Raw genomic sequence first — 13,000 nt, forward strand, 5'->3', positions numbered from 1 at the left:
TGCCCTGGCTAGAGTGCAGTGGTGCAGTCATAGCTCACTGTAACCTCAAGCTCCTGGGCTCAAGTGATCCTCCCACATCAGGCTTCTGAGTAGCTGGGACTACAGGTGCATGCCACCACACACAGCTAATTTTTATATTTTTTGTAGATACAGTCTCACTATGTTGCCCTGGGCTGGTCTCAAACTACTGGCCTCAAGCAGTCCTCCTCCCTTGGCCTCGCAAAGTGCTGGGAGTACAGGTGTGAGCCATCGCTATTACCGTTGCTATTACAATTTATTAGCATAAGAGACCTGCCACAGAAGATATGTGTAACCTCCAAATTCCAGATGTCTCAGTTTATTTTACTAACTGAAACCCAAGTAATTAAACACAGAATAAGATTGTATTATTGTAATTTTGTTCTTAACTGAAGAGTTTCTCCTAAAAGGATTTATTGTTTATGATTCCATTTCCTTTTGCACCTGTAACAGCACTTTCCTTTGTCCAGAATTTTTGTTAAGCAGCTGCTAATTAGGGAGACCTGTTGCCTGAGGCTTCACCTAGAATTTCATGTGTACAGCCGTGAGTGGCAAAGTGCAGTCTTGAGTGAACTTAAGGATTACACAGTGAAAAGGAGAAAACAAAAGAACTTTAACAAATAGAAATACGGAGCATGAAATGTTCTGCTTGTGTATTCTTTTTTTTTTTTTTTTTTTTTTTTTTTTTTTTTTTTTTTTTTTTTTTTTTTTTTGAGACAGAGTCTCACTTTGTTGCCCGGGCTAGAGTGAGTGCCGTGGCGTCAGCCTAGCTCACAGCAACCTCAAACTCCTGGGCTCCAGTGATCCTTCTGCCTCAGCCTCCCGGGTAGCTGGGACTACAGGCATGCGCCACCATGCCCGGCTAATTTTTTTATATATATATCAGTTGGCCAATTAATTTCTTTCTATTTATAGTAGAGACGGGGTCTCGCTCAGGCTGGTTTTGAACTCCTGACCTTGAGCAATCCGCCCGCCTCGGCCTCCCAAGAGCTAGGATTACAGGCGTGAGCCACAGCGCCCGGCCTGCTTGTGTATTCTTGTGTGCTGCTGTTTCTCCAATGCCCAGAGCAGGTCCTGGTCCATAATAGGGTATCAGTAAATGTGGTCAGTTGTTTGTCTACAAAACATCATTGTGGGGCTGGGTGTGGTGGCTCATGCCTGTAATCCTAGCACTCTGGGAGGCCGAGGCGGGTGGATTGCTCAAGGTCAGGAGTTCGAAACCAGCCTGAGCAAGAGTGAGACCCCATCTCTACTATAAATAGAAAGAAATTAATTGGCCAACTAATATATATAGAAAAAAATTAACCGGGCATGGTGGCACATGCCTGGAGTCCCAGCTATACTTAGGAGGCTGAGGCGACAGGATTGCTTGAGCCCAGGAGTTTGAGGTTGCTGTGAGCTAGGCTGACGCCACAGCACTCACTCTAGCCTGGACAACAAAGCAAGACTCTGTCTCAAAAAAAAAAAAAGATATTAAAGAAACAAACAAAAAAAAAACAAAACAAAAAAAAACAGAAAAAAAAAACCCATATCATTGTGCTTAGTCATTCTGCTTTGCTTATCTAAATGCCTTAATCAGAGTTTATCTTTTAAATATTTATAAAAATGAAGCAGTAAGGTTTCCTGTAAACCACTGTTGAGGCTGACATTTAAAAAATAATAGCTTTGGCCGGCGCGGTGGCTCATGCCTGTAATCCTATCACTCTGGGAGGCCTAGGCGGGCGGATTGCTTGAGGTCAGGAGTTTGAAACCAGCCTGAGCAAGAGCGAGACCCCGTCTCTACTATAAATTAAAAAAGAAATTAATTGGCCAACTAATATATATAGAAAAAATTAGCCGGGCATGGTGGCACATGCCTGTAGTCCCAGCTACTTGGGAGGCTGAGGCAGGAGGGTTGCTTGAGCCCAGGAGTTTGAGGTTGCTGTGAGCTAGGCTGACGCCACGGCACTCACTCTAGCCTGGGCAACAAAGCAAGACTGTCTCAAAAAGAATAAATATATAAGTAAAAAAATAATAGCTTCATTAACATATAATTCAGATATAAAATTCACCCTTTTAAAGTATACAATTCAGTGTTTTTAGTATATTCACAAAGTTGTGGCACAGTCATCACTATCTAATTTAAGAATATTTTCATGGATTGGCTGCTTTTTGTAAAAAGAAAAGAAAAAGAATAAGTTAAAAACAAATATAAAAAGAAAAAAATTTTTAAAAAAAGAGTATTTTCAGTCACTTCCATTTCACCTCACCCCTGGCAACCACAAGTCTACTTTCTGTCTCTGGATTTTCTAATCTGGACATGTAAGATATATGAAATCATACAACATGTGGCCTTTTGTGACTGGCTTCTTGTAGTTATAATGTTTTCAAGGTTCATCCATGTTGTAACATCTCTCTCAGTATTTCATTTCTTTTTTGGCCAAATAATATTCCATTGAAAATATATACTACATTTGTTTAGCTATTTTTAAAGTTATAAAATAACAAAATATATTTTTAATAAGGTTTAATGGGTTTCCTAACCAGGATCACTTTATGATTTAAGGATTACAAACTAGGCAAACTAAGAAACAGGGCAGGCCGGGTGCAGTGGCTCACACCTGTAATCCCAGCACTTTGGGTAGCCGAGGCGGGAGGATTGCTTGAAGTTAGGAGTTCGAGACCAGCCTGGGCAATGTAGTGATAACCCATCTCTACAAAAAATTTAAAAATTAGCTGGGTGTGATAGTGCACATCTGTAATCCTAGCTATTTGGGACGCTAACAGGTCACTTTAAAACGCCAGATCCTGAGAATTCTGAATGATATTCATTGAAGGGACCACTAACATTTCTATTCTGTAAAACCATTGGATAAAAAGTATACTTCTACTTCAATGGAATTTTGAATCAAAATTCTGGTAATGATAGAATATGGAGCTAAAAAAGAAAGATGATCATTGACAGAATTGGATAAGATATATATTAATAATATTGAGCAAGTTGAATTATTATACATTCAAGAGGAAGTTTGATGAGTATATTTCTGTGTTAATATCAATGTTTTAAATTTTCAGGTGGACCAGAAGAAGGACCAAGTGTAGAAGGTCTTAATGTACCAACAAAAGCTGCTTTAGGTAATATGCTTAAAACCCTATATTGGGATTTAAAGAGTGAGACTCATTAAGAAAAAAGTGAATCCTGTCTTTGCATTCTGTCTGGGTGTCTCTCTTTATAGCATCATGAATCTGTTAATGAGATTTTATTAAGCAAAAGTTGCTGTATTTTAGCCATCTTTATGAATATAAAATTCAGCATCTATACATTTAACCAAGATTGCTGTTGTTGCTTTTGTTTGTTTTTATTTATTACTACCCGAACCTCCCTGCCTGTTTATTTTTTTAATTAAATTTTTTTCTTTGAGGCAGGTTCTTGCTCTGCTACCCAGGCTGGAGTGCAGAGGTGCTATCATAGCTCACTGTAGTCTTGAACTGCAACAGTAAAAGCCTGTCTCAAAAAAAAAAAAAAGAAAAAAATTAAGATTTTTATTTTTGCTGAGTTTCTTAAACATCATTCTAAAAACAGAATATATAATCTATGATTAAAATTTATCCAGAAAACAATTTTTAAAAAACTTTCTCTAAAAGCACCGTATATTTGTGTACAACTTAGAAAGTAGTGCTACTAAAATAACAGAATGCTTTGCACTTCCTTTGGCTAATATGATAATATATATATATAAGCCAAGGTGAAAAAGCACATCACTGACTGCTTTAGATGTACACATAATACCTGGCTAACTTTATATTGTAAGAAAAGTTTTAAAGTTTTGAAGAATAGAGCTTAATAGAAAAGTTTGTTCTAATATATACTTAAAAATGCTCCTGAAGAAAATACTGAATGGGGCCAGCCCAGGCTCTGTTTCCCTTCAGTGTGTTGTTCAAAAATACATTTTCTAGCCGGGCGCGGTGGCTCACGCCTGTAATCCTAGCTCTCTGGGAGGCCGAGGCGGGCGGATTGCTCGAGGTCAGGAGTTCAAAACCAACCTGAGCAAGAGCGAGACCCCGTCTCTACTATAAATAGAAAGAAATTAATTGGCCAACTAACATACATAGAAAAAATTAGCTGGGCATGGTGGCGCATGCCTGTAGTCCCAGCTACTCAGGAGGGTGAGGCAAGAGGATCACTTGAGCCCAGGAGTTTGAGGTTGCTGTGAGCTAGGCTGACACCATGGCACTCACTCTAGCCTGGGCAACAAAGTAAGACTCTGTCTCAAAAAAAAAAAAAAAAAATAGGCGGGCACGGTGGCTCACGCCTGTAATCCTAGCTCTCTGGGAGGCCGAGGCGGGCGGATTGCTCGAGGTCAGGAGTTCGAAACCAGCCTGAGCAAGAGCGAGACCCCCGTCTCTACTATAAATAGAAAGAAACTAATTGGCCAACTGATATATATATATATAAAAAAAATTAGCCGGGCATGGTGGCACATGCCTGTAGTCCCAGCTACTCGGGAGGCTGAGACAGAAGGATCGCTCGAGCCCAGGAGTTTGAGGTTGCTGTGAGTTAGGCTGACGCCACAGCACTCACACTAGCCTGGGCAACAAAGCGAGACTCTGTCTCAAAAAAAAAAATACATTTTCTCTGAGTCTGGAAACTGCATGGAATCTCTGAGGACCCCACCTTGACTTAGCTCTGTTACTCTAGTATACCCCTGCATGCTGAGCCTTCTGTCTGACAGACGAACGCGGAATATGTGATAGTCTCTTAAATAGTGATGTGCAGTATCTTAGAATTAAAAGACACAGTAAAAAGAAAAATTGTTTGTGATTTCTGTTGGTCTGACACTTTAACTTTTCTTTTTTGGCAGAAGTTTCCTCTATCATAAAAAAGAAACCAAATCAAGTTAAAAAAGGAGTGAGTATTATGTAATTATATATAACATATCTGGTAGTTTAGCTTTAAAACTAAAAAGCCATTCTGTCATTTTAGTTTTGTTTTTTATTTTGAGCCATATTATAATAAATGTGGCTTTGATAAAAAGTCTATGTTTTGTTTAAAGAGATGAATATTATACTTAGTGAATTTTTTCTAGAATGAATGTTTAACATTTCTTGTGTCTATGATAAGATTCTGCAAAACATTAACAAAAGCCCACAGGAAGTTTCTCTACTGCTTGTGCAGTTGTATAAGCAGTGACATCTTGGGAGGCTTAGCGGGTAGTCACCTGGTGAGCTTTCAAATACAGTGAGGCATTGCAGAGTACCCGCCCTGGAGGCAGGGTCCAGGGTTTGAATCCTGACCTTTGCTCTTACTGGCTGTGTGGTCTCAGCCATGTTGCTTAACTTGGGTGAGCTTCAGTTTCTTGTCTGTATGCTGCGTATATACAGTCAACCTCCACACCCTCATCCATGGGCTCCACATCCTTGGATTCAACCAGCTATGAGTTGAAAATATTGGGGGGAAAATCTAATAAAAAATAATACAACAATAAAAATAATACAAATGAAAAAATACAGACTTAACAACTATTTATATAACATTTACATTGTATTAGGTATTATAAGCAATCTACCGATGATTTAAAACACACAAGAAGATATACTTGGGTTATATGCAAATATGGCGCCACTTTACATCAGGGACCTGAGCATTCCTGGATTTTGGTATCCGAGGGGGTCCTGGAGCCAATACCTGGAGGATATCAAGGGAGAACCATAATAATGCCAGCTTCTCAGAGTTGGGGCTGAGCAGGAGAACAAATGCACAGTGGTTGTCAGTGTCTGGCAAGCAGTAAACCTAAGTAAATGTTACTTGTAATTAAAAAGTTTCCCAACAACTTTGATAGACTATAACCTTATATATCTTCCAGCTTGGGGCCAAGAAAGGAAGTTTAGGAGCCCAGAAACTGGCGAATACATGCTTTAATGAAATTGAAAAACAAGCTCAAGCTGTAGATAAAATGAAGGAACAGGAAGACCTTCTGGCCAGGGCGGCCCCTAAGGAAGAATCAATGTAAGTTTAATTTTTTTTATAGTAATATGTTTTGGGGGAATATAAAACTATTAATTAAACAACTCCAAGATTTACTTTCCAAATGCCATTAATTTTTAAGTGTGTGTATGAGTTAGGGTACTGCAATGTTTAGTTTTATGAAAACTGATATTACATTGAAGTGTGGATTAGAAGGGAAGGGACTAGAGGTGAGGGGGAGCAAGGATCTGTGGTTGACGCTGTGAGGCAGGACTGGGCAGTGACGGTGAGAGGGAAAGGAGGAGATGCGTGAGAGGTATTTACACGTGTCGGATGCTCAGCACTTTAGTTTAGGGAAGCACAGATCAAACCACAGTAAGATACCTGCTCGGGCAGCTCTACTGAAAAAGACTGACAGTGACTAGTGTTGGCTAGGATGTGGATATGGAGAAATTGGAACCCTCATACACTGCTGGTGGCAAAGTAAAATGGCGCCTCTGTTGTGGAAAGCAGTTTGGCAGTCCTTCAAAAAGTTAAACACAAAGTTACCATGTAACCCAGCAAATCCACTCCTAAGTATATACTCACGAGAAATTAAAACATGTATCCACACAAAAACATGTACAGGAATGCTCATAGCAGCTAAGACCCAAAAAGTAGAAACAACTCAAATACCCATCAACTGATGAACAACAAACAAAATGTGGTGTATCTGTACAATGAAATATCCTTCAGCCGTGAAGAGGAATAAAGTCCTGATAGACACTATGACATGGATGAACCTTGACAGGTGTATGCTGCTGGGTGCGGCGGTGCACGCCACCATAGTCCACCACTACTGCACGCTGTAGGCCCAGCTACTGGGGAGGCTGAGGCAAGAGGATCCTTGAGCTCAGGAGTTTGTGACCAGCCTGAGCAAAATAGTGAGACCTCGTCTCAAAAAGAAAAAAAAGAAAAGAAAAAGAAAAAAGTTTATGCTAAGGAAGAAACCAGTGACAAAAGACCACATATTAAGAGTCCATCTTGGCCGGGCGTGGTGGCTCACGCCTATAATCCTATCACTTTGGGAGGCCGAGGTGGGAGGATTGCTCAAGGCCAGGAGTTCGAAACCAGCCTGAGCAAGAGCGAGACCTCATGTCTACTAAAAATAGAAAGAAATTAATTAACCAACTAAAATATATATATATACAAAAAACTAGCCGGGCATGGTGGTGCATGCCTATAGTCCCAGCTACTCAGGAGGCTGAGGCAGGAGGATCGCTTGAGCCCAGGAGTTTGAGGTTGCTGTGAGCTAGGCTGACGCCATGGCACTCTAGCCTGGGCAACAAAGTGAGACTCTGTCTCAAAAAAAAAAGAGTCCATCTCAATGAAATGTCCCAAAATAGGCAAATCCATGGACAGAAGGCCGATTAGTCGTTGCCAGGGGCTGGGGGAAGAGAGACTAGGACGTGACTGCTAATGAGTACAGAGTTTCCTTTTGGCGTGATGATAATGTTCTGGAATTAGATAGTAGGGATGGTGCCACAACCTGAAAATGTGCTAAAAATCACTGAATTGTATACTTTAAAAGGGTGAATTTTAATGGAATGTGAATTATATCTCCATAATGAAAAGGTAATTATAAGGTGAAGCCCTACTGGGGGCAGAGACTGAATTCTAAACCCTTGATGGAAGGCCATGGCTGCGGCGGTCTCTCCAGAGGCTTTGGGCCTGGGTCTTGAAGGAGAAGGAGAAGGAAGAGTTTAAGAGAACGGAGAGGGAATGATGGCGTTTGTGTGGGGGACTCGCCTGGGTCGGAGCGTTGGAACGGGGATGTGGAGCCCCTTACAGTCCGGCTGGTAGTTTGGATTCGACATGAGAGGCAGAAGGAGCTCCTCCTTAGGGAGCGTAGCGCTGCAGGAAGGGCTCTCTCGGGAAAGTGAGTGTGGTGGTGACACTCAGGACAGGAGGAATGAGAGAAACTGGAAAATGGGACGTCAGGAGCCAGTTATGAGACTGGGGTTTTGGGGTTGTTTTTTTGGGTTTTTTTTTTTTTTGCTTTTTGGTTGTTTTTGAGACAGAGTCTTGCTTTGTCACCTATGCTAGAGTGCAATGGCATCATTATAGCTCACTGCAACCTCAAACTCTTGGGCTCAAGTGATCCTCCTGCCTCAGCCTCCTAAGAAGCTGGGACTACAAGTGCACACCACCACACCTGGCTCATTTTTCTATTTTTAATAGAGACGGGGTCTCACTCTTGCTCAGGTTGCTCTCAAACTCCTGAGCTCAAGTGATCCTCCTGCCTCAGCCTCCCAGAGTGCTAGGATTACAGGCGTGAGCCACTGCACCTGCCCTCAGACACTGGGTTTTAGTAGGCATTTTAAAGCTCTTGAGAGGTTTTTGTGTTGAAAACAGAAGAGAAAGATGGCCATCTGGCAACTGTGTGTGACTGGGTATCAAACATCAGAAGAAGAGAAGAAAGGAGGGGTGCATGCAACAGAGAAAGGAAAGGCAACTTGATCCCTATTTCTTATGTGTGTTTCTTTTTATGGTGTTTTATGTTGTTCATGTGTATTTTGTCTGTTTTAGCTTGAGTTACTATGGACTGTATAACAAAGAAAATAATAACATCTCTTTTATGAGGCTGTTTTAAGGATTATCTTAGTTAGTGCTCATTAAAATACATCAAACAGTACCTGGCACATAGTAGGTGCTCAATCCGTGTAACTTCTCACTGTTCATACTGACTGTTAGTGGAGTTTATCATGTAAGCCCAGATAGTTAGACATTATTTCTCCTTGTTTAACTCACAGAACATAGGGGGCAGCACTAAACTGTATTTAGATTAAATGTGGTTTTAAATGCTTTATGCAAGATTTGCATTGAGTTGTCACAGACTTTAATTTCTCTTACTAAGCTAGGCTTTTGACCCTGGACAAAGGGAAAGGTTAAATTTGAGTGTTTAGATAGTTTCTCTTGGTGTTTGGAGGTGCCCAGATTGCTCATGCTTGAGGTCTCCCTGAGCACGTGTACAATCAGAGCCTACCAGCTCCCTTCCTGCGGGTAAGCTGATGGAGAAGCTTAAACGCTGTGGACATGGCGTGTGACCATTGGTGGCAGCAGCCAGCCTTCACTCAGCAGGGCTGTTCCATGCGTGATGGCAGCAAAGATGCACATCGGGGGGATTCTGTGGATTTGAGTTGGGAACCTGACTGGGCAACTTCTTGGCCTTGTTCAGAACCACCACGCCACTGTGCCATGATCACTGTTGCTGCCACTCAGGCCTGTCACAGCTCAGTTTCTCAAGCCAGTGCTATGTCAGCTTGGAGAAAGCACACAGGTTTTATGCTTTAGGAAATGTGAGATTGTTATTTTCCAAGTTTATTTTTTTTAATGGCTATATATAGTTCAGCTCAGTAAACCAAATGGCGCATGCAGTGCCCTGATCCTCGCCTTCTGGCACTTTCTCTGCACACCCTCAGAGGTTGCTGTGTGCACACGTGGTAGGAAGGGTAGGAAGAGGGAGAGCCGCCCCAGCCCTCTGCTCATTTGATCTGCGCGTCCTGCGGTCCTCCCCGGAGCCAGTGCCTGAGAAGCAGTGTTCCCACTGCACTCTGCCCGCGCCGCCAGGGCGCCGTTCCTGCGAGCCCGGATGTCACCGGCGTGCTTGTAAGGAGTGATGTCCTCAGAAGGAAAACTTCTCCATCTCATATCTTTCCAGTAGACCCTTATCATTCCCATCCATTCATCTTCTCCAGAAGAATCTGTTGTTACCATTATAACTGTTCATGATTTTAAACAGATATGTTGGTTTTTTTTTCAAAAACTATTAATATACTTGAAAGAGTATCATTTATTTCCTAAAGAATAAAATAGCCATAACCTGTTCTGTAGGAATAATAGTAAGGAAAATAAACTGCCAGATCCAAACAGACCAAAGAAATCATGCTTGACTCATATAAAGAAAGGAAACAGCAAAAGCAAGATTGCTTTTCCTCATAAGAAATTCTGTTGTCATTCCCTGTTACTACATGAACATTTATTTATATTACTGCAGAATTTATACAGTTCCTCTCTTACAAGGAATTCATGACATTTTACATGCCTTTGTAAAATGGATGACAACTTAGAAACCCTTATATGCAACGTATATCACGTTTCAGGGCCCTGAGATTGTGTCGCTGTCTCACTGATGCGATCTGCTGCTGTGATTGCTAATATTGGCCTAGTTTCTTTTATGAAAAATTAAGTATTAATATTTTGCATGTGTAGAAATCTGAGAGTATGGACAATGTTTTATACATCTTTTCCCCCTTCGGTGCGTTGTTTGTGCAGGCTTTCGGTAAGTAGAAGATCAGTGCATGCTGGTCGTGTGGAGAGACATTGGCTCATCAGTGACTGTGCTGTTTTAAATGCTCTCAGAAGCCTGATTATGTAAAGAGACCCCACAAGAAATTGTTTTGTAAACCGAAGAATCCTTTTACCATTAAGTAACCCCTCCTTAATTAATCTGTTTATAAAGTCAAATTTATATATATATATATATATTTTTTTTTTTTTTTTTTTTTTTTTTGAGACAGAGTCTCACTTTGTTGCCTAGGCTAGAGTGAGTGCCGTGGCGTCAGCCTAGCTCACAGCAACCTCAGACTCCTGGGCTCAAGCGATCCTTCTGTCTCAGCCTCCCAAGTAGCTGGGACTACAGGCATGCGCCACCATGCCCGGCTAATTTTTTCTATATATATTAGTTGGCCAATTAGTTTCTTTCTATTTATAGTAGAGACGGGGTCTCGCTCTTGCTCAGGCTGGTTTTTGAACTCCCGACCTCGAGCAATCCGCCCGCCTCGGCCTCCCAGAGAGCTAGGATTACAGGCGTGAGCCACCGCGCCCGGCCTATATATATTTTTATCTTAGAGCAAACCAGTCAGACCAACCTTATGCTTGATGTCTAATACAGAAGTATAATAAAATATTAATCCAAGTAAGAAGTCTTGCTTTTTACTATCCCATATAGAAGTAATTTAGGTATACATTATGTTATTAGACAATAATATATAATATGAACTAGAGCACTAATGTAAGTTCAGCAGCGTTGAAAAAGTAGCTGTAAAATTCAAATTTTCTTGAGCATCTATTTAAAAAAGACAGGTTAAAAATGCCAATTTGCCTTCAGAATTGTTAATTATGGAAGGAGGCATGAAGCTGAAAGTATAAATTACATTTTAAAATGTGTTTAGTATTTTAATCTAAGAGCACAGGATTAAAGCTAAATTAAGAAGCATGTGGTTTTTCTGGCAGGGTTTCATCATTGCGATTAGCCTATAAGGATCTTGAAATTCAAATGAAGAAAGATGAAAAGATGAACATTAGTGGCAAAAATAAAGTTGAGTCGGAGAGACTTGGCATGGGCTTTGGGCATTGCAGAAGGTAAGTGAGACTCTGCTTTCTTGGTGTTTAGAACGTAAACCAGTTTGCTAATCATTAGTGGATTTTCCTTGGACTGTGTCCGTTCCAACTTTAGAGGTATTTCCTTGTTATTCCTTACCTTCTTCAGTTGTTTTTGCTTTACCCAAGTATTCAGTATAGCGTGAAAAATTCCAAACTTGGTTCTTAGAAAAAAGGAGATAGGTGTGGCTCATCGTTCAGCACAAGCAGAGTGGTGCCACAGACATCACCGATATATGTGACCGTATTTGGGGTAATTACAGTCCCCACAAAGATTTAATATTTTTGGAAGCTTGTTCCAAAGAAGTATTGTTTTATTGTTGATGCTTTAACCCCACTAGTAAATGTATCTGTGTTCAGATTATAGATTAAAACATTCATTTTTTGGTAAAACCGAAGTCCATGTGAACCAACTGATATGATTCTTTTTCTGTTTTATTCTGTTTTCTCAAGCGCTATTTCACATTCAGTGACTTCAGATATGCAGACCATAGAACAGGAGTCACCCATCATGGCAAAACCAAGAAAAAAGTATACTGATGACAATGATGATTCGTATTTTACTTCCAGCTCAAGGTAATCTATTAAAAATCATCATTAAAGTGTCATTTTGAAAAACGGTGACTAGTATCAAATTATTAGTTTATTTGCATTAGGAGCAAGTACAAATCAATTTACTTCATTGTTCTTAAAAGCTCTGGCTGGAGCCAAGACTGTCCTTTGGAATAAAAATTGGGGAAACATTTGTAAATGGACAATGTTTGCTAGCATTAAAATGCTTGATAATAAAATCAACTGAGAGTTAAAATTAGAGCCAGGAGAGATGTGTTTATCTGAAATGTGAACCTGGAGAAATCTGAAGACTCGTGAAGGTGTATGTTGTTTAGCCTTAGTCCAGCAGCTGAAATATTTCACAGTCGTGGCTTAGGCGTTAGCAGATTTGATTCCGAATACCAGCTTCAGGAAATTCCAGCTGGCAGGATGGAGTATTAAATTAACTCTATTTGGGTGTATATGTTTATTAATGAGAAACATGATTGCACTTTGAGGGGATCTCGGGAGAAAGCCGGGTTCCCTCTCCTTGGGCACCACCCTCTGGTTGGGACGAGATGCATAACTGTGAGTGAAGCCAACCGTGGCGAGTGGCTCAGGTTCAAGCAGCCTACAGGGGCAGCAAAAACAAGTTTAAACTTGAATGGACTCACTCTGTGAGATCTCCCAAGAACCTGGCCGCCCAGGGAGAGGCCTGCTAAAAAGGCACCAAGTGAACCTGGGGCTGAGCACAGCTGAGGTGTAACAGTACAGGCCCAGGGGCCAGAAGGCCTTCATTGAATCTGGGCTCTCCCACATAATGGCTGGGTGACCTTGGCCAGTTATTTAACCTCTCTGTGCTGCAGCTTCCTCATCTGTAAATCAGGGACCCTAGCAGTACTTGCCTAACGGGGTCATATAAGGGTTAAATGAGATCTGGCAAATATCTTAGAGCATTTACAATAGTGCTTGGCTCTTAACTAGTCTTATGTTTAGCTGCTGTTAGAGGAACTCAGTTCGAGAGACATGTGACACAGTCTAAAAGTTTAGTTACTACTGTTAAGTAGTTAAATTAACCATATTGTG

General features: G+C 41.0%; 1 protein-coding gene across 1 annotated transcript in view; it reads left to right on the plus strand.

Moving 5' to 3' along the window:
* Positions 1-13,000, plus strand: part of ARFGAP3 (ARF GTPase activating protein 3) — a 55,908-nt gene that overhangs the window by 24,629 nt on the left and 18,279 nt on the right. Inside the window, exons 7-11 of the mRNA XM_012741721.2 lie at positions 3,073-3,132; positions 4,860-4,906; positions 5,862-6,004; positions 11,237-11,365; positions 11,837-11,959. Of these exons, the coding sequence (XP_012597175.2) occupies positions 3,073-3,132; positions 4,860-4,906; positions 5,862-6,004; positions 11,237-11,365; positions 11,837-11,959 (502 nt within the window). The remainder of the gene's footprint in view (positions 1-3,072; positions 3,133-4,859; positions 4,907-5,861; positions 6,005-11,236; positions 11,366-11,836; positions 11,960-13,000) is intronic.

The sequence above is a fragment of the Microcebus murinus genome, chromosome 10 (genome assembly GCF_040939455.1).
Source record: "Microcebus murinus isolate Inina chromosome 10, M.murinus_Inina_mat1.0, whole genome shotgun sequence".
In the NCBI taxonomy this organism is placed as follows: Eukaryota; Metazoa; Chordata; class Mammalia; order Primates; family Cheirogaleidae; genus Microcebus; species Microcebus murinus.